At 48.0% G+C, this 22,904-nt stretch overlaps 1 protein-coding gene across 1 annotated transcript in view; it reads right to left on the bottom strand.

Annotated features, from left to right (window-relative positions):
* CADM4 (cell adhesion molecule 4) overlaps positions 1-22,904 on the bottom strand; it is a 246,887-nt gene that overhangs the window by 24,119 nt on the left and 199,864 nt on the right. The window contains 3 exon segments of the mRNA XM_040420095.1: positions 10,865-10,955; positions 16,103-16,180; positions 16,183-16,263. Of these exon segments, the coding sequence (XP_040276029.1) occupies positions 10,865-10,955; positions 16,103-16,180; positions 16,183-16,263 (250 nt within the window).

Below are 22,904 nucleotides of genomic sequence, written 5' to 3'. Positions count from 1 at the left end.
CACCTAATGGAATGGAGGACAAGTGCAGGTTTTTAATGCGGTTTTTGAAGCCAAACTCAGGTGTGGATCAGAAAAGGAGGGGCCTTTCTGGTTTCTGAGTCCAGTCTTGGTCTCGCCGTGCGGCCGTACACGAAGGTTCTTTCCAATCTAATTAATCCCCAAATAGAAGATTCCACATGACAGCGGAGCAGAACTCTGAGCAGCTCCATCTCGACATAGAACTTCCTTTCCCTTTACTGAAAACTACATCATGAAGCGACTTAATGCAGCCTGTGATCTGGGAGAGCTGCGGACACAATGCGGCTGAACAATAGCACAGCATCGCTTAATAAACTCTATTCTAGTATCACACTGCTTAATACACTCCATCTTATATCGCACGGGACTGAGAAGAAACGCCATCCTCACCCGCACTGCTTAACAACCCTGGTAATAGCGTAATACGGCTTAACAACCTCAGCCATTGTGCGGAGCCTCTTAACAAGCCCTGTCTGACAGCAGAGCGCCGCCTAATAAACTCTGTCCTATACCCGAGTCATTACCATTGTTTGAAGGGCAAATACACAACTCAGCCGTTAACCCGTGGGATACCAGCGCCGTACATGTATGGCACTCTGATCGGGTGGGCGCAGCTTCAGCGGCAGGGGTCCGGCAGTCACTCATAGCCGGACCCCTGCTGTATGCGCCGGCATCGGTGAAAACACAGATGCTGGCGCATTGACCCTTGCACTGCCGCGGTCAGCGCTGACCACGGCATGTGCGGTATCCTGTCGGGTGTCCATCGGGTCCCCACGCTGCTGTGATGGGGACCCGATGGCAGCCCAATGCCTTCCGTGACAGCCTGTGAGATCCAGCCCCCTGTATTACACTTACAGCCAATGCATTACAATACAGAAGTATTGTAATGCATTGTAAAGGAGATCAGACCCCCAAAAGTTGAAGTCCCAGAGTGGGGCAAAAAATAAAGTGAAAAAAGAAGTTAAAAAAATAAAGTTTTAGAAAAAAAAAGAAAAGTTTCAAGTAAAAAAAATAAATAAAGCGTCCTTTTCCCAAAATAAAGTAAAATAAAATTGTAAAACATATAAGGTATCGCCGCGTCCGTATCGACCGGCTCTATATAAATATCTCATGATCCAGCCTGTAAGGTGAACGCCGTAAAAAAAATTAAAGTAAAAACAGTGTAAAAAAAAGCAATTTTCTGGTCACCTTGCCTCACAAAAAGTGTAATACCAAGTGATCAAAAAGTCTTATGTACCCCAAAATGGTACCAATCAAGCCCCAACTTTATAAAAATATTAAAAAAGGGGTCTCAGAAAATGGCAACACAAAAACAAGATTTTATTCTGTTCAAAAAGTGTAAAACTTAACAAAAATAAAAATGATAGACATATTAGGTATCGCCGCGTCCGTAACAACCTGCTCTATAAAAATATCACATTATATGCCCGCTCAGGTGAATGCTGTAAAAAAAAAAAAAAAAGAAAAAATGCCATAACAGCCATTTTTTTTCACCTTGCCTCACAAAAAGTTTAATACCAAGCGATCAAAAAGTTTTATATACCCCAAAATGGTACCAGTCACCTCATCCCGCAAAAAATGAGTCCCCACATAAGACAATCACTTAAAAAATAAAAAACAATGGCCCCATAAACCTATTCATCAAAATCTGCGCCGCAAAAGCCATATGGCGCTTCTTCCTTTCTGCGTCCTGCCATGTGCCCCCACAGCAGTTCACTACCACATATGGGGTGTTGCCGTATTCAGGAGAAAATGGGTAACAAATTATGGGGTGCTTTTTCTTCTGTTACCCCTTGTGAAAATGAAAAATTTGGGGCTAAAGCAACATTTTATTGGAAGAAACAAAACTTTTAATTTTTACGGGGTACGTCAGGGTCTCTTCAAATACAAAATGGTGCCTAAAAACCATTCGACCGAAATTTGCCCCCAAAATCCATATGGCGCTCCTTTCCTTCTGACCACTGCCACGTGCCCATAGAGCAGTTTACTGCCACATATGGGGTATTTCTGTAAACTGCACAATCAGAGTAATATATATTGAGGTTTATTTTGCTGTTAACCCTTGCTGTGCTGCAAGAAAAAATTGATTAACAAAAAATCTACCAAAAAAGTGAAATTTTGAAATTTCACCTCCATTTTCCTTCAATTCTTGTGGAACACCTCAAGAGTTAACAAAGTTTGTAACATCAGTTTAAAATCATTCGAGGGGTGTAGTTTCTAAAATGTGGTCATTTATGGGTAGTTTACATTACGTAAGCCCCTCAAAATCCCTTTAAAAGATGGTGCTTAAAAAAATGGTTTTGGAAATTATGTTGAAAATTTTAAAAATAGCTTCTAAACTTCTAAGCCTTCCACCGTCCTAAAAAAATAAAATGACATTTACAAAATTAAGCCAAGATAAAGCAGACATATGGGGAATGTTGATTGATAACCATTTTAAAAGTAGAGAAATTCAAATTTAGAAAATTGTGAATTTTTCACAATTTTGGGTATATTTTGGATTATTTTATAAATAAAGATGAAATATTTCAACTCAAATTTACCACTGTCAGGAAGTACAATGTGTCACAAGAAAACAGTCTCAGAATGGCTTGGATAAGTAAAAGCGTTCCAAAGTTATTACCACATAAAGTGACACGTCAGATTTGCAAAAATTGGCCTGGGATTTAAGGTGAAAAGTGGCCCAGTACTGAAAGGGTTAACTCACAAGCCATCGCTACTAAAAACAGTGTTGGCAGCCATATTGAGGCAGCAGCGGCACGGACACCATGTGCAAGTGACTTCCATGGAGCCTGCGGTAGGAGGCTAACCCTGACACTTGTTGCATCAGCTACCTGCAGCTGCCACAAGGGGGAGCTCAGTGCATACAGTTCTGAACAGCTGCCTCCTGAGGTCAATGCTTTTAGCTCCCCCTAGTGGTGGCTACAAGCAGCCACAATGTTGTCGTTTAATCAGAGATATAGATGTATTTATGGAGTTAATTGGCACAGAGTTTTAGACCTAAAAATGTAGTGGCAGACATTAACGTTAAAGGGGGTTCCAGAATGGAAAAAGGTTCTGTGTTTTTCCAAAAACAGTGCCCCTCTTAACTCAAGAGAATGGGGACGAGCTACAATACTAAAAACATATAGAACAGCCAGATGAGAGGAGTTTGTATGTAGAGAAGCAGAAAAGGAGGTAAGTGCTTTATAATGGGAGCTGGCACGATCAGGTAGGAACAAGGGGTCACAAGTATGATTATGTATCGCTGCAAATTCAGGCAGGGCTGCTGTAATCATGGGGCAGACAGTGAGGACCCTCCATTGTCAACTGTGCTGTCCTCCAGTAGATACAGTAGACACCTGCCCCATCACCCCCCCACACACACTCCAGACAGACTAGTAAACCCAGGGCGGGGGCATGGTCAGCATAGCTGAAGAGTAGGGGAGCGCAGGTCACATGACCAGATCTGTGCAGGTCCTCAAGTCGGAGAATGGAGCAGCAAACGTCACACATCAGGGGAGCTGCTATGTTTGTATTAGACAAAACCTACAAAAGTCTGCCAGACCACTCATGAGATTATTACTTTATTACAAAATTACATGACTTGACAAACATGATTAAAATAAAGTATGGTGCAAAAGAAAATAAGAGACGACTGCAATCCTATGTACCTGATTGATTGCGTTCTAAAAAACATCAGAGGTGGGGATATATCAAAAAGATTGGCACAGCTTGAATGCAAGTGGATTTGGAAACTAAATACGTTGTGTCCAAATGGTTTGAAAGAATCTACTGGTTTCTCCTCATATTTGTAGGTCTTTGTAGGGCAAATCCGGGTCTCCACACCTAGTGGGTCTTGTTTTAATGTTCGCCTCGCGATTTCTAACAGATTTTGACCTCTTGTTTAGGGTCATCTATGGGGCTGGCATCCGTATATATAATCACCACGTGACCTACCCCCCACATATTGTATAGTCATTGACTTTACAGTATTAATGGAGGCTTTAGGTAGCGGGTAGGCACGTGCAGCTAATGGGAGGTTGAGTTGGGAACAAGAGGCGGCCGCGATGGTTTTAAGCGATGTGTATTAGAGGGTCATCTTCATATTATGTGACTACATCAGAAGGTCACCTATAGTCATGGGTCCGGTGGTCATCAGGATGGGCTTTTAGGAGGTCATTGGTAGGGCCACATTAATGTGTCACAGTGGTGCAGATGGATTGATGACCACCTCTTTGGGTTTATACCCGATGGTCTCCATTCCAGACCCCGGTGCAGTATGTTACAGACTCCACATTGTGTATCACCTCGTATGGAGTTCTATTCGTAGGTGTTTATTTCATATATATAACTCTTTACATTTTCCTTTATTTTTTTCTCAGCAATATCATCATGTTTAGAATTTTTCTCTTTTTCTGATTTTTTTTTTATATTTTCCAGAATAATACCCGTCTCATTATATGTCTTTTCACCAACACTGACTGGTGTGTATTTTTTCGTATTTTTTGAATTATGGATCGAAATTTGCATTAAACTCCTGGTGTCCTTGTCTTTTTCTTTTGGGCGCCGTCCTTTTGCCTTCTGTCCTTCCTTATCTTCTCTCTTTTTGTTGTGTTTATATCATGGAGTTCCCATGACGTCACTTGTCAGACCTGACATGCGCAATGGTTTCATGATGGTGTAGACACGGACTCGCGATACTTGGTGACGCGATTCCGTGTTAACATCGTCTCCACGCGATCACAGGGCGATCACGTGATTACATGCATTTCCTGGGCGCTGAATGCGCTTTCTTACCTCATTACCTGAGTGGCAGACGACATAGAATAGGATCATTATCTCTCATGTGGTGATCGGCTGACTGGTGTATTTAACCTGTGTCCCCCAGTGAAGACGCTACCCCCAGACAAAGGTATGTCAGAACGCGCGTTGGGGTTGGCGCCATCCTGGAGCAGACACAGCTTGGGTAATTGTCTCTGCATTGGATTATATATGACATGCTTGCATTGTATCCCTCTATGTATCACACAGATGGACTGATATATAGACATGTATCCGCTGTGTCCTCCAGTGACGTCGTCTCTCACTTTCTTTTAATCAGGTTTGTCAATTCATGTAATTTTGTAATAAAGTAATAATATATCATAAGCGGCCTGGCAGTCTTTGTAGGCTTTGTATTGTGGTAGTTGCCATAGGCTTATGCCAGTCAATTACTCTTTAGTAATTATTCCCTGGTCGGGGTATATATTGGTTTTTATGTTTGTATTAGGCAGTGTGTGTAAAGGGGTCTGTTTTTAGGGGGGGTGTTTTTTATTTTTATGACCCTCGCCATGTTATTTTACAATTTTGGACTTTTAATTTTTATCTTTACATGTTTTATGGGATACAGATACATACAATTTCGGGAAGTGGCTAGGGTTTCTGGTCTGGAGCCTGGTGTTTATTTTGGGGTTTCGTCTGGGGCTTGGTATTTATTTTGGGGTCTGGCCTGGGACCCGGTATTTATTTTGGGGTCTGGTCTGGGGCCCGGTATTTATTTTGGGGTCTGGTCTGATATTTATTTTGGGGTCTGGCCTGGAACATGGTGTTTATTTGGGGGTCTGGTCTGGGGTTTGGTATTTATTTTGGGGTCTGGCCTGGGGCATGGTATTTATTTTGGGGTCTGGCCTGGGGCTTGGTATTTATTTTGGGGTCTGGCCTGGGGCCCGGTATTTATTTTGGGGTCTGGCCTGGGGCCCGGTATTTATTTTTGGGTCTGGTCTGGGGCCCGGTATTTATTTTGGGGTCTGGTATTTATTTTGGGGTCTGGCCTGAGGCATGGTGTTTATTTTGGGGTCTGGCCTGGGGCATGGTATTTATTTTGGGGTCTGGCCTGGGGCTTGGTATTTATTTTGGGGTCTGGCCTGGGGCCCGGTATTTATTTTGGGGTCTGGCCTGGGGCTTGGTATTCATTTTGGGGTCTGGCCTGGGGCCCGGTATTTATTTTTGGGTCTGGTCTGGGGCCCGGTATTTATTTTGGGGTCTGGTATTTATTTTGGGGTCTGGCCTGAGGCATGGTGTTTATTTTGGGGTCTGGTCTGGGGCTTGGTATTTATTTTGGGGTCTGGTCTGGTATTTATTTTGGGGTCTGGTCTGGGGCCCGGTATTTATTTTGGGGTCTGGTCTGGGGCCTGGTGTTTATTTAGGAGTTCTGGATTTCATGTGGAATAGGGTGAAACCTTTGCACGGGGCTCACCTGTGTGTTTTTAGAGCCCCGATTTCCGTGATAACATACATTCTGTGAGTTTTCATAGCCGGGGCAGACGACCTGCCTAGAAGAAGTCCAATTGCAAAGCATCATGGTCCCGACTTTTAACCCCCGCCCCCCCGTTATATTTATACCAGGATATTGACCACAGCCAGGTATAACTGTGTGGAACCTGCATGACTCTCATCTTGACCTTCGATCTGCTGTACGTCTGTCGCCACCTAGAGGCCTAATTATCCTGAAAAAGAAAATAACCCCTCAAGCGCAGAAATTAGTAATATTTTTCTACCTGGATTGACTTGTATAAATTATTTACCAGTATTATATTCTGTGAACCCCAAGAGGCGGACTCGGCAGAAGAGTCTTCGCTCATAATGATTAGATTTATGGGGGAGGAGCAGCGTCTTTAATCATGGCGTTCGTCGCCTTGAAACGTATTTCAGTCTTGTTCATTTTTTTTTACATTATGTCAATAATATTTTTCTATTTTTCATGACAATTTGGCCAGAGGGGGCAGCGTCCTGACATCCAGCTCCGCCATACTTCTCTGATTTACGTATTTAAACTTGTGTTTTACGGTTTTTCACTTCCCAGACTAGAAAAACCTTATCAAGACAAGGAGATCGGTGGCTCCTTCACTTCTCTTTCATTTGCAGAGCAGATCTGGGACGCCATGCTGACCTTCTGAAGTGCGGCCGCCGCTCACACAGGGAAACAGCTGGGGAGAATTAGGAAGGCGCGCAATGGCCGCTCAGGAACTACTGGCGCCTTCTCTTCTCTACCAAAACAAAAGACTCCAAATTTGTTTGCATTCAGTTCAGACAAAGAGCGTTCAATGGCGGGGTGAGCGCTGACACTGAGGAGGTGACGGGAGAATGGCGCGCCGGAAGGATCTCTTTATACGCCGTCTCCTTCGGTCGCTCTAATAACTTATCCTGCGGTTACGTTTAACTTCTGGACATAATAGCGACTAATTCCGCTACATGATAATGGGTTGGCGGGGGCAGGGGCCGCTCTGGTGACAAGTGATACGCCGCGGCTTACAGGCTCGAGAGAAGGCAGAATATTCACAGAATGCAGACTGCCAGGACTATCCCCAAGATACCCGCAACCAGGGCCGCAGTTATACGGGGCCCCTCAGCCACAGCGGGAGGGCCCGAGAGAAACATGGCTGAGGTTGTGAGGGGCTGACAACGTGAGGAGCTTTGATACTAGTGATATAATGCCTAAATAATACCGCCATATGGTGCTTAATACAGTACCATACAGTGCTCACATAATACTGCCATATACTGATTATATATTCTCACCATATAGGGAACACATCACATGTACAGTGCTGCCCATAATTATTCATACCCCTGGCAAATTCTGACTTAAAGTTACTTTTATTCAACCAGCAAGTAATTTTTTGGCGGGAAATGACATCGGTGTCTCCCAGAAGATAATAAGACGATGTGCAAGAGGCATCATTGTGGGGGAAACATTTCTCAGCTTTTATTTACATTTGAGCAAAAAATACAAGATGTTCTGCACTGTGGAAAATCTCTGAGGACGCGGTCGGAAGCCAAAAGAGACCCCTGTGCTGCCAGGAGGATAGTTAAAATCCAAGGATCACCACCAAGGCCGTCCTGGTGAATCTGGGCTCTGCTGGTGGCAATGTCTCAGGGCAGATAATCCAGCGGACACTGCAGACCAAGGAGGACACCACTTCTCCAGATAAGGCACACAAGAGCTCAGCGATGGACTGGCCATCGGGAGTACCGGGAGAATCCCGGTGGGCCGATCGAATTATGGGCCGGCCAGGGCCGCCATCAGGGGGCCCTGGCCGCACGACCCCCCTGCACGCACAGTACACTCAGCGGCGGCATCACTACCAGACGGGGGCGGGGCGGTTATCAGCGAGGCCCTGATAGACTGAAGAGAGATGTTAGCCCCGCCCCCGGCTCAGCTGAATAGATGGATGTGAGCCCCGCCTCCTGCTTCGCCCTCCAGCGCAGCTGAATGAATGTGAGCCCCTCCCCTACTGCTGCTCCGCCCCCCGTTTAGCAGAATGGATGGCTGTGAGCACCGCCACCACCCCTCCTGCCGCTCCGCCCCCGGCTCTGCTGAATGGATGGATGTGAGCCACGCCTCTCTTGTTTCCCCGCCCCTCTATTTGCTCCGCCCCCGGCTCTGCTGAATGGATGTGAGCCCCGCCCCTTTATTTGCTCCGCCCCCGGTGGGCCGGTCAGTGGGCCGGTCTGGCTGAAGTCCAGGGCCACTTTATTGTCCCAGTCCATCCCTGCAAGAGCTCGCTTGGTCTTTGCAGAAGCTCATCTGGACAAAGAAGAAGACTTCTGGTCTTCTGTGTTATGGTCAGATGAAACAAAAATTGGTTTGGTCACAATGATGTTTCCTTCATTTGGCGTAAAAAAGGAGAAGCCTTCAACCCAAAGAGCAATACATGAGGCTTCTCACCGACAACATCAGGCCGTCTGCAGAGAAACGTGGCCTTGGGCACCAGTGGACATTTCAGCATGACAATGACCCAAAACACACAGCAAAAGTGGTGAAGAAATGGTCAGCAGACAACAACATTAATGTTTTGGAGCGGCCCAGCCAGAGTCCAGACTGGAATCCAAAGGAGAATCTGTGGAGGGAGCTAAAGATCAGGGTGATGGCGAGAAGACCCTCCAACCTGAAAGAAGAAGACCCTCCGACCGGAAAGATCTGGAGCTCATTGCTAAAGATGAATGGGCAAAAATACCTGTGGAGACATGAAAAAAGCTGGTCTGCGATTATAGGAAGCGTCTGATTGCTGGAATGGCCAATAAAGGCTTTTCTATTGATTATTGAGACGGGTAGGAATAGTTTTGGACTGGACACTTTTTGCTCAAATGTAAATAAAAGCTGAGAAATGTTTTTTTCCACAATAATGCCTCATACATTGTCCATCGTCTTATTATCTTTGGGGAGACACCGATGTCATTTACCATCAAAAAATTACTTGCTGGTTGAATAAAAGTTACTTTAAGTCAAAATTTGCCAGGGGTATGAATAATTATGGGCAGCACTGTACCTCCGTGTGTGTCGCCCCCTCCTGGTAGAGACCACCTCACACTTTGTATGGTTGGTGGCGCCTCGAGCCTCCTGTATTGTCTAATACTCCACCATGAGAGGCGCGGGGATGCAGGAGGCCTCGGAGCAGATGAACAGGCGCCTCGTACAGGAAGGATGGAGAGCCCCTCTTCCCGCGGCTGAGATGATGAGGGGTTTCACACAATATTCCATCAGCGACGACAGGTGGCCAAGTGCTCTTCAGGTGGACGTGGCGCTGCTCAAGGCGAAGCACGAAATACAATGCCGATACTACATTACTGAGAACGGGTGAGGCATGAGGCACAAAGTACCTCACTAGCGATAAGCCACAAATACCACCTCCAGAGACAGGAAACAACCTTATTCCGAACTCTGGAGCATCCGGTCTTATAACTCTTTGTGGTGCCTCTATTATTCCTCCTCGAAATTTACTTATAGATTGACAACTGGGCGTCACCAGTTGGTGGGTGTGTCCAATCAGTGCTAGCTGTGTAGGGCCACACCCCTTTTGGATAGAGGGAATTGTAATTACCAGGACGCCAAGACAAAGCTCCACCCACTGACAAGGCTTCTCCCACTGTAATGAGCATATGGACGGCGGACTACCCCTGCGGCGCGCTGGGAGAAGCGTTCAGCACCGGACTGAAGCCGGCGTGCTTATGGCCGTACATAGGACGCGACCGATGTTAATATCTGCCCAGACTGGAGTTGCCCATCTTAAAGACACAGCAGTGATACGACGTATAGTATGGCGCATGGCGGTTGGGACCTGCGCGCCTCGAATATTCATGTCCCGCGCAGGTGCAGGGCGTCCCGGGATGCATTGTCTCTGTTTTCTGGGGCGGCCGCGCACTGATTAGGATCATGCTGGCGCCCTGCCGCTGCAGGCGTGAGAATATATGGGGTGAGTGCAGGTCGTATTACACGCCGTATTATGGTCTGCCTGCGCCGTCCCGGGGCTTTCTATCTGCAGCGCGCAGGGCTGCAGAGAACTATTTATACGGAGTCAGCCCGATCCAGCCGCCACGCAAAACAAAAAAAACAAAAACGACATGTGCTTGTTTTTTTTTCTCCGCGTATTTCACGGTGAAATCTGTCGCGGTTCCAGAGCAGCGGGAAGCAGCTTTTATATGCTTGTCACGAGCGCTCCGGGGAAAGCAGCGGATTGTGGGGCGGCCTCGCAAATCTCCGTAAATAGCAACGCCTGTCAGACAGGGAAGTTCTCCTCCCTGTGCGCGTCCTCGCCTGTAGGGGGCGGTGTCACTGAGGATTCTGCTGTGGTAATGGCGGCGATGTGACCACTACCAAAGACCCCTCTCCACTGTAGTGACCTGTTCATAGGTTTAGCCCATCCAGTGGCCATTCTTTTTGGCTATGGGGGAAGAAGAGGTCACTCGGTTTTTGGCAGAACCTCGGATACCACACAAACCTCTCGACCTCTGCTTAACAAGACACCATCATGGGGTGGCCTATCATTCACCATGCCGACTCTTCACGTGACAGCCCCGAAGTGGTTGGCGCCATAGGTGTACTTACCTGGGGTTCCCGGTTAGGTCACAATTCAGGGTCAGTGTGTCGCCCTCCCTCACCAGGCTCTGAGAGGCTTGGATTCGAGCTGTCGGGGAAACTGCGAGGAGAGAGAAATGCAAAACATGGGTAAATAGTTGGGCGCCAATATTAATGCAAATCCGACAGAACTCAAAAACATGGAACAACAGTGGGGGCCGATATTAATGCAAAGCCCATAGAACACAAAACACGGAACAAACAGTGGGCGCTAATATTAATGCAAAAATGGAGTAAACAATGGGCCCGCCAAATATTAATGCAAATCCCATAGAATTATATTTTTAGGTCCTGAGATGGGCTGCATGTTGGGAAATCCCAGGTCATCGGGTCATGTTCCTGAGGTACCACCCGATGACAATGATTTCTTCTCTGGCCGTTGGGCCCCGGGGAGCCCCTTGGCTTGGAGACGAGCAGTTGTATTGGACTGGGCGTGACGTGTCCTGCGCACCCTCTCATAACCTTGCCTGTTCTGGCCGTGACATTGGGTTTCCATGGATACAGCGGAAGAGGGGGACGCCCCTACATCTAATGAGGCCGTTATGCTGAAATGTTAATTTAATTAGAGGGACCTGCCGGTGATCGGCTCCATTTTCCGTATAATTATACCGTCTTATCTCAGGCGGATGTATGGCAGTGTGGGGGGCGGGGAGGGTGAAATCCATCCACACAAAGCAGCAGACAGATCCAGCGCGATGTTCGCCTCCCCCTCCTCCCTCCGCAGCCGCGCAGGAGTGATTTCATATTATTTACATAATGCTAATTGTTGTACGCCGAGGTTTGGAAATCCATGCACATGGCGGGACGGCAGAAGGCTGAGTCTAGAGCAGTGATCGCTGCGGGGGTGGGGGTGACGGCTCCTCTCTCCAGGAGGTGAATTCATTTATACAAGCACAATGATGAGAGTTCTGCTCCTTGGGGGCCTATCAAACTGTACGAGATGTGGCTCGGCTGGCAGGAGTCCAAGGGCTGGTGGTGGGAGGTGCTCATTGAAGAGGTTCTTCTAGATCATCAGAACCAGGACTCCACTGAGAAGAAATCTCTAGATGAAGCTACAGCCACGGCTGGAACATGTGTGGGTGTGCAGACAACAGAGTCACCCACGAAGACTACTTCTCTGTGTCCATAGGCCCCCAACTCTATGTGGAAGATCCATGACTTATGGTGGCCGTACACAATCAACGTTGGCCTCTACTCCCCGCTTTCGGTGGCACCGGCAGAGCCCACCATCTCATGAGATAGGGCCTTGCAGGAAAGAAGGAATCAGTTGGGCTTGTTGGATTCCACGAGGCCTTCCTTTTGTATTCAGAGTAGACCTCCCTGCCCACAAAGGGGACCGGCGGCGGTCTACTCCCTGTGACTGACTACGGCAGGCAATGACATGTGACCACTAATGGCGGGCAGCAGTCATGTGTCGTTGGCTGGAGCAGAAAGAACAGAGACGGTGGAGGACCCAAAGAGTACCGGGGAGGAGGAGGAGAATAAAACACCTGGCGATGAATGTGGTCCTCTCAAAATTTGATGAGGAAAAAAAGAAATCGTTTTGGATGGATGACACAAAAATGTGCCCACGTCGCCGAGCGGCCCATAGCGCCCCTAGTGGTCAGCATCAGGCATCACGTGACACAGCATCTTCTACCAAGTCACGGGGCGTAGTTATAAGACGTTGAGAAGTTCCACTAGATTATTCTTGGGTGTCAGGGGTTTAGAAGTCCATTAGGTGATGATGGAGCGAGGACTCGGGGAAGATTAAGAGACTTCGTCTGTAATGAGCAAATAAGGGCTGGAGAGGCCGAAAAGGTCAATAACCCCTGAGGTCAAGGAGTTTGTCATCAGGGGTCTGTGAGGGCTTCCAGGGTCTTAATAAGGATATCAGGGGATTTCTAGAAGTCAATAAGGGTCACAGGGGAAGCTGGAAGGGTCACGTTACTGAATATTAGCGGTGGGCAGATGTTCTCCTGACTTTGGCGTGAGATAATGATATTTAACTTCTGTCAACCGCAGGGATTAAGTCCTAAATGACCCCACGGCCCCCTGAGCCCCCCAGCCTCCGTCTAGACACCGCACCATATGGTGTTTTTTGGGCCATTTTAGGACAAAGCAGAAGTAGAACAGACCTCAGCGCGAGACGCAGAAAATGAGACACTACCAGAAAATGAAAAGAGAACGTAATTCGAGAGAGCCGAGACTGACAGTATAAACCGCTAGTGGTGGTTGGTTGCCAACGCACAACCAGGGTGGGGCCCCCCTTATTTTGGGTTCTGCAGTAGGGCACATATTATGGTCATTAAAGAGGTTATCCAACCCCTATAATGCCCCCAAAATGCCCGGGCCCCTGACACAGGTTACACTTCCCATTGCTCCCAACACCTGCATCGCTCCTGATGCCCCACGGCCGCCCGCTGTATCTCGCGATTGCTAGGGAGGCTCGTCCCCCGTCGCCGGATGTTTTGATCCGTGCTACAGGGAGATGCAGCAGCGGCCGTACGGGCTTCAGGTCATACAGATGCTGGATATCCTCCGGTGGTGACGGTCATACAGATGCTGGATATCCTCCGGTGGTGGCGGTCATATAGATGGTGGCCATCCAGCATCTGTATGGACCGCCACCACAGGAGGATATCCAGCATCTGTATGACCGCTACCACTGGAGGATATCCTGCATCTGTATGACTGCCACCACAGGAGGATATCCAGCATCTGTATGACCGCCACCACAGGAGGATATCCAGCATCTGTATGACGCCCACCACAGGAGGATATCCAGTATCTGTATGACCGCCACCACAGGAGGATATCCAGCATCTGTATGACGCCACACAGGAGGCTCTCCAGACTTCTGTATGACCGCTACCAGAGAAGGATATCCAGCATCTGTATGACCGCCACCCACAGGAGGATATCCAGCATCTGTATGACCGCCACCACAGGAGGATATCCAGTATCTGTATGACTGCCACCCACAGGAGGATATCCAGCATCTGTATGACCGCTACCAAAGGAGGATATCCAGTATCTGTATGACCGCTACCACAGGCGGATATCCAGCATCTGTATGACCGCCACCACAGGAGGATATCCAGCATCTGTATGACCGCTACCACAGGAGGGACATCCTGCATCTGTATGGACCACCACCACAGGAGGATATCCAGCATCTGTATGACCGCCACCACAGGAGGATATCCAGCATCTGTAAGACCGCCACCACAGGAGGATATCCAGTATCTGTATGACCGCTACCAGAGGAGGCTATACCAGCATCTGTACTGACCGCCACCACAGGGAGGATATCCAGCATCTGTATGACCGCCACCACAGGAGGATATCCAGCATCTGTATGACCGCCACCACAGGAGGATATCCAGCATCTGTATGACCGCCACCACAGGAGGATATCCAGCATCTGTATGACCGCCACCACAGGAGGATATCCAGCATCTGTATGACCGCCACCAACAGGAGGATATCCAGCATCTGTATGACCCGCCACCACAGGAGGATATCCAGCATCTGTATGACCCGCTACCACAGGAGGACATCCTGCATCTGTATGACCGCCACCACAGGAGGATATCCAGCATCTGTATGACCACCACCACAGGAGGATATCCAGCATCTGTATGACCGCCACCACAGGAGGATATCCAGCATCTGTATGACTGCTACCACAGGAGGATATCCAGCATCTGTATGACCGCACCACAGGAGGATATCCAGCATCTGTATGACCACCACCACAGGAGGACATCCTGCATCTGTATGACTGCTACCACAGGAGGGACATCCTGCATCTGTATGACCACTACCACAGGAGGATATCCGCAATCTGTATGACCGCCGCCACAGGAGGATATCCAGCATCTGTATGACCGCCACCACAGGAGGATATCCAGCATCTGTATGGACCGCCACCACAGGAGGATATCCAGCATCTGTATGACCGCCACCACAGGAGGATATCCAGCATCTGTATGACCACCACCACAGGAGGACATCCTGCATCTGTATGACTGCCACACAGGGAGGAAATCCAGCGTCTGTATGACCGCCACCACAGGAGGATATCCAGCATCTGTTTGACCACCACCACAGGAGGATATCCAGCATCTGTATGACCGCCACCACAGGAGGATATCCAGCATCTGTATGACCGCCACATCACAGGAGGATATCCAGCATCTGTATGACCGCCACCCACAGGAGGATATCCAGCATCTGTACTGACCGCTACCACAGGAGGACATCTGCATCTGTATGACCGCACCACAGGAGGATATCCAGCATCTGTAAGACCACACCACAGGAGGATATCCAGCATCTGTATGACCGCCACCACAGGAGGATATCCAGCATCTGTATGACTGCTACCACAGGAGGATATCCAGCATCTGTATGACCGACCACCACAGGAGGATATCACAGATCTGTATGACCACCACCACAGGAGGACATCCTGCATCTGTATGACTGCTACCACAGGAGGACATCCTGCATCTGTATGACCACTACCACAGGAGGATATCCAGCATCTGTATGACGCCCGCCACAGGAGGATATCCAGCATCTGTATGACCGCCACCACAGGAGGATATCCAGCATCTGTATGACCGCCACCACAGGAGGATATCCAGCATCTGTATGACCGCCACCACAGGAGGATATCAGCAGCTGTATGACCGCTACCAGAGGAGGATATCCAGCATCTGTAATGACCGCCACCACAGGAGGACATCCTGCCTCTGTATGACCACTACCACAGGAGGATCATCCAGCATCTGTATGGACCGCCGCCACAGGAGGATACCAGCATCTGTATGACCGCCACCACAGGAGGATATCCAGCATCTGTATGACCGCTACCACAGGAGGATATCCAGCATCTGTATGACCGCCACCACAGGAGGATATCCAGCATCTGTATGACCACCACCACAGGAGGATATCCAGCATCTGTATGACCGCCACCACAGGAGGATATCCAGCATCTGTATGACCGCCACCACAGGAGGATATCCAGCATCTGTATGACCGCCACCACAGGAGGATATCCAGCATCTGCATGACCGCCACCACAGGAGGATATCCAGCGTCTGTATGACCGCCACCACAGGAGGATATCCAGCGTCTGTATGACCGCCACCACAGGAGGATATCCAGCGTCTGTATGACCGCCACCACAGGAGGATAATGACAAGCATGACTTACACTGAACGTCCAGCACGTATTGCGTTTGCTTCTTCTGGCCCTTTAAGGCGGGGTGCGAGGCCTCGCAGGTGACTATTCTCCGTTATCCCGCCGTTCCACAGGAAACTGAATGCTGTTGGTTATGCTGAAAGTCTTGATGTTCTCCTGTTTGCTGGTCACTCCTAGAAGGAAAAGCAAGAAATGAGCAGAAATCAGACATTGTGTGAAGACCCCCATCCTCTCCCGTACGTTCTGCTGTAGGTGCGGGACCCCGGGCTCCGCTCCGTTATCTGATGCTCCACATGTAATCAATTAATACTCTGCGTTTGTAACATAAGGAGTGAATAATATGTGTCCCCCAGGATTATGTCAATAAAGTTTATTGAAAAAAATTCAAGGTCTGTTAAGTCAGGGATAAGGCCTTAATCACACATCCACAGTGCCATAATACCGCCATACAGTGCCATAATACCGCCATACAGTGCCATAATACCGCCATACAGTGCCTAAATACCTTCATACAGTGCCATAATACCGCCATACAGTGCCATAATACCGCCATACAGTGCCATAATACCGCCATACAGTGCCATAATACCGCCATACAGTGCCATAATACCGCCATACAGTGCCATAATACCGCCCATATAGTGCCATAATACCACCATACAGTGCCAATAATAACCGCCATACAGTGCCAAAAAAACGCCATACAGTGCAAAAAAACGCCATCATACAGTGCCAAAAAACGCCATACAGTGCCTAAATACAATCATACAGTGCCATAATACCGCCATACAGAGCCATAATACCGCCATACAGTGCCATAATACCATACAGTGCCTAAATAACGCCATAGAGTGCTTAAATACAATCATACAGTGCCATAATACCGCAATACAGAGCCATAATACCACCATACAGTGCCTAAATAACGCCATAGAGTGCTTAAATACAATCATACAGTGCCTAAATACCTTCATACAGTGCCATAATACCGCCATACAGTGCCATAATACCTTCATACAGTGCCATAATACCGCCATACAGTGCCATAATACCGCCATAAAGTGCCATAATACCGCCATACAGTGCCATAATACCGCCATACAGTGCCATAATACCGCCATATAGTGCCATAATACCACCATACAGTGCCTTAATACAATCATACAGTGCCATAGTACTGCAATACAGTGCCTAAATACCTTCATACAGTGCCATAATACCGCCATACAGTGCCTAAATACCTTCATACAGTGCCATAATACCTTCATGCAGTGCCATAATACCGCCATACAGTGCCTAAATACAATCATACAGTGCCATAATACCACTATACAGTGCCTAAATACCTTCATACAGTGCCATACAGTACCTAAATACAATCATACAGTGCCATAGTACCGCCATACAGTGCCTAAAAACTGATAGTGCCATAATACCGCCATATAGAGCCTAAATACAATCATACAGTGCCATAATACCATCATACAGTGCCCATAATACCTTCATACAGTGCCATAATACCGCCATACAGTGCCATATACCGCCATACAGTGCCATACCGCCATACAGTACCATAATACTGCTATACAGTGCCATAATGGCCGCCATACAGTGCCTAAATACCTTCATACAGTGCCATAATACCGCCCATACAGTGCCATACCGCCATACAGTGCCATAATACTGCCATACAGTGCCATAATGCCGCCATACAGTGCCATAATACCCGCCATACAGTGCCTAAATACCTTCATACAGTGCCATAATACCACCATACAGTGCCTAAATACCTTCATACAGTGCCATAATACCGCCATACAGTGCCTAAATACCTTCATACAGTGCCATAATACCGCCATACAGTGTCATAATACCGCCCATACAGTGCCATAATACCTTCATGCAGTTGCCATAATACCGCCATACAGTGCCATAATACCTTCATGCAGTGCCATAATACCGCCATACAGTGCCTAAATACAATCATACAGTGCCATAATACCACCATACAGTGCCTAAATACCTTCATACAGTGCCATACAGTACCTAAATACAATCATACAGTGCCATAGTACCGCCATACAGTGCCTAAAAACTGATAGTGCCATAATACCGCCATATAGAGCCTAAATACAATCATACAGTGGCGTTTTTTTTTTTAAATACTGACACATCATGTACCGCCTGTTCTCTACAGGAGCGCCGTTCTATTCTTTCCTCTGCATGTGCGGGTATGCCTGCCCGGGCCCCATCGCTGCCACATCATGGCGTCATACGACCGCCACATACTTACTCAGTACAACCTAAAAATGAAGTTTGAATTGTGCCCGATGGCGGCGTTTACACAAAATTGCGCGGTCCGGTAAGTTTGTGAGGTAAACCACACGTCAGTGTTTGATCAGTGATTTATAGGAGTGAGCCTCCAAAGACATCAGGTATAAGGGAGAGATCGGCTCCGGTACTGTGTTAGAGCCCGCACCCTGGTTTGGGCTCAAAATCACTGATGGAAATCACTGACCGTACACTGACCGTGTGAATGAGGTTTTAAAAGTGGCGAAAATCCAGCTGCAGCCGGTTCTCTGCCGATTTCACCGTATCCGAGCCGATGGCTTCCAGTCCCTGAGAATTAGCTAACCTTGAAATTAGCTTATCACACGCCAGCCGATCCACCGCCCAGCCGCTGCCGCTGCTTTCCCGCTATCATCTTAATTTTACTTGACAGGAAATAATTAACCCTCGGAGACGGCTCCGATATCAGCCAATTATTGGTTAAATACAGCTTTTCCACTTGAAAAAAAACAAATGGGTGCAATCCATTAAACATGAGCGCCTAGTGGTTCCGCGCAGGGGGCGGCCATCTTGCCCGGCAAGCTTAATGATTAACACGTCAGCCCGCGAGTCGGAGGCGATCGGCGTGCGCTTTATTTATGGCTATTGAGACGATACATCCTTTTTTACACGACGCGGCGTGACGGCGGCTTCTCTGCTCTGATCTCAATGTTTCGAGTGGTTTTGACTCCTCACCGTTTGTGATCCTCTGACGGAAAAAACATCCGCCATTGATTTTAACCCACTGCGCTCGGTTACCGCAGCTCCAGAAAAAACAGGAAAACACGGCGCCATTTACACGAAGACTCAAACCGCCCTCAGGGTCCGTGCACACAGCGCGGAGCTATCCTTTCATGCACAAATGAATGCGTCTTTCTCCATCTGTATGTGGCGCAAGCAGCCATTGTGTGGACTTATTGGGCAGGAAACCGCGTGCAGTCTACAGGAATACAACAAGCGGGCCGTCCTCTACATGTGGATTACTGCTACACGCGACAGAGCACACGCTACACGCGACAGAAAACACGCTCTACACGCGACAGAGCACGCGCTCTACACGCGACAGGACACGCCGCTCTACACAACGACAGAGCACGCGCTCTACACACGGACAGAGCACGCGCTCTACACGCGACAGAGCACGCGCTCTACACGCGACAGAGCACGCGCTCTACACGCGACAGAGCACGCACTCTACACACGACACAGCACGCGCTCTACACACGACAAGAGCACGCGATCTACACGCGACAGAGCACGCGCTCTACACGCGACAAGAGCACGCGATCTACCACGCGACAGAGCACGCGCTCTACACACGACACAGCACGCGCTCTACACACGACAAGAGCACGCGATCTACACGCGACAGAGCACGCGCTCTAACACGCGACAAGAGCACGCGATCTACACGCGACAGAGCACGCGCTCTACACGCGACAGAGACGCGCTCTACACACGACAGAGCACGGCGCTCTACACGCGACACATGATCTATGCACAACTAAACACTTGCTTTTAAAACACAACACATGCCCACACATGACACAGCACACGCACCTGCGGCGGGTGAAATCCACCTCCTCTGTAAATTCCCGCTGTAGATTTTAATTTGCATTGTGTGGATGAGCTTTTTTACTGCACCCAAATCTGCAGCATATCCCTCCGGTGCGGCCTCTAAATTTTATATTCCAGGAAAGCCACCTACAGTAGCTGCGGCTGCCGCTGTCCGCCATTTTGTATGTTTAAGCTAAATATGATAAATATTATTTCTTAAAGGATTGTCCAGCGGAAAAAAATATTTTAGGCAAAGGGGGTCAAAAGATTAAAAAAAAAAAAATGAGAAGAAGGCGGCGGCGATCTGATCCCCGGGGGCACCTGCCCGATGCCGACCTTGTTCCCGATGAGTTTGGAAATGCTAATCAGCCAATCACGGGCTGAGGAGGGCCATCCATGGCCAGTGATTGGCTGAACCGGCATTTCCTGTGTGTCGAGACGGGAACAGGAAGTAGGGACCAGAGTGGAGACGGTAAGGCATCGGAGCAGTAGCGGCGCAGGATCGGTGAGGCAAGTGTCACTTTCTTCAATTTTCTAACAAATTTTCTTCCCTGCTGGACAATCCCTTTAATTTGCTTTACAGGGTCGTCCTCTTCTCTTCCACCCTCGTCTCTAAGCACTGGTCTAACCCCTAAAAGCCTCCTACGAAGTTCTCTGCACGGGCTGTAGAGGGCGCCATAGATCTGGGTGCAACCAGCCCCTCTAATCTCCGTTTTGAGGACTACTGCGCTGTCCTGTCGTATTTGGACCCAGAACATGAAGCCGGGAAATCATTCTCAGTGTCCCAGCACTCCTCTTCACATACAGAGGTCTTCGGATACTGAGTTTTTTTTCCATCCCTTATGTATGGCCGCAGAAATAGCGGGCGACTACCGGCTTGTGCGCCCGGCGTGGTGCCAGGAGGATTAGAGCTGCAGGGGCAGTGCCAGGATGGCTCCGCTCAGCACTGAACTTCCATGTGTTTGGTAATCTAGAGATTGGGAGAGCCTTGCTCAGCTCTTGATCTGCCTCCTGCATCTCCCCTTCATTATCTCGCTCTCCTATCGCGTCCGCGCAGACACCCCATATATCTCCCTATTTATAGCCGCATTCACCCGCTCTCCGCACGTCCCCGCCATCGACTTATCTGCTGTAATTCTCCCTTTTTTCCTGCCTGCGTTTTTCTGCAGTTTCAATCACCCCGCAGCCACAATCAGTCCTGGATACAATTCTTATCAGAGGCCAAGCACTTGTAGTTCTCGCTGCACAACTTCCACGCATCGTTATGGCGCCTAGAGGGTAAAAAACCTACTCATAAACCACGTCCCGGCGGAGATGAGGGAAAATGCTTCTGCTAATCAGAGTATTGTCTATACAGCGAACACTTCCCCATGCTCTACACACAACTAAACCCATGCTCTACACACAACTAAACCCATGCTCTACACACAAACTAAACCCATGCTCTACACACAACTAAACCCATGCTCTACACACAAACTAAACCCATGCTCTACACAAACTAAACCCATGCTCTACACACAAACTAAACCCATGCTCTACACACAAACTAAACCCATGCTCTAACACACAAACTAAACCCATGCTCTACACACAAACTAAACCCATGCTCTACACACAAACTAAACCATGCTCTACACACAAACTAAACCCATGCTCTACACACAAACTAAACCCACGCTCTACACACATCTAAACACATGCTTTACACACAACTAAAACCCATGCTCTACACACAAACTAAACCCATGCTCTACACACATCTAACTACATGCTTTCACACAACTAAACCATGCTCTACACACAAACTAAACCCATGCTCTACACACAAACTAAACCCATGCTCTCACACCACAAACTAAACCCATGCTCTACACACAACGAAACCCATGCCTACACACAATTAAAACCCATGCTCTACACACAAACTAAACCCATGCTCTACACACAAACTAAACCCATGCTCTACACACAAACTAAACCCATGCTCTACACACAAACTAAACCCATGCTCTACACACAAACTTAACCCATGCTCTACACACAAACTAAACCCATGCTCTACACACAAACTAAACCCATGCTCTACACACAAACTAAACCCATGCTCTACACACAAACTAAACCCATGCTCTACACACAAACTAAACCCATGCTCTACACACAAACTAAACCCACGCTCTACACACATCTAAACACATGCTTTACACACAACTAAACCCATGCTCTACACACAAACTAAACCCATGCTCTACACACATCTAACACATGCTTTACACACAACTAAACCCTTGCTCTACACACAAACTAAACCCATGCTCTACACACAAACTAAACCCATGCTCTACACAAACTAAACCCATGCTCTACACACAAACTAAACCCATGCTCTACACACAAACTAAACCCATGCTCTACACACAACTAAACCCATGCTCTACACACAACTAAACCCATGCTCTACACACAAACTAAACCCATGCTCTACACACAAACTAAACCCATGCTCTACACACAACTAAACCCATGCTCTGTACACAACTAAACCCATGCCTCTACACACATCTAAACACATGCCGGCTCTCTGAGGACAATGCACAGAAACTGAAACACATGCTCCACATAACTCTACACATGCCCTACACACAACTGAACACATACTCTACACAAAAAACATGCTTTTATACACACCTAAACAAATACACACAACACAACACATGTTCTGCACACAATCACATACTCAACACAACGGCGGAAAGACACTTTACAACAAACTAAACACATGTTCTACACCATGCAACAGATGTTCTAAACACAACACAAGCTCTGCACACAACTAAACACATACAACACAACCCTTGTTACATACAACTAAACACAAGCCCATGACTCTGGGAGGCAATGGACAGCAAATGAAAAAGATGTACAC

Source organism: Bufo bufo, chromosome 1 (assembly GCF_905171765.1).
Source record: "Bufo bufo chromosome 1, aBufBuf1.1, whole genome shotgun sequence".
NCBI classification, from domain to species: domain Eukaryota; kingdom Metazoa; phylum Chordata; class Amphibia; order Anura; family Bufonidae; genus Bufo; species Bufo bufo.
The sequence above is the reverse complement of the archived record's forward strand: the minus strand, read 5'-3'. Positions and strand labels throughout refer to the sequence as shown.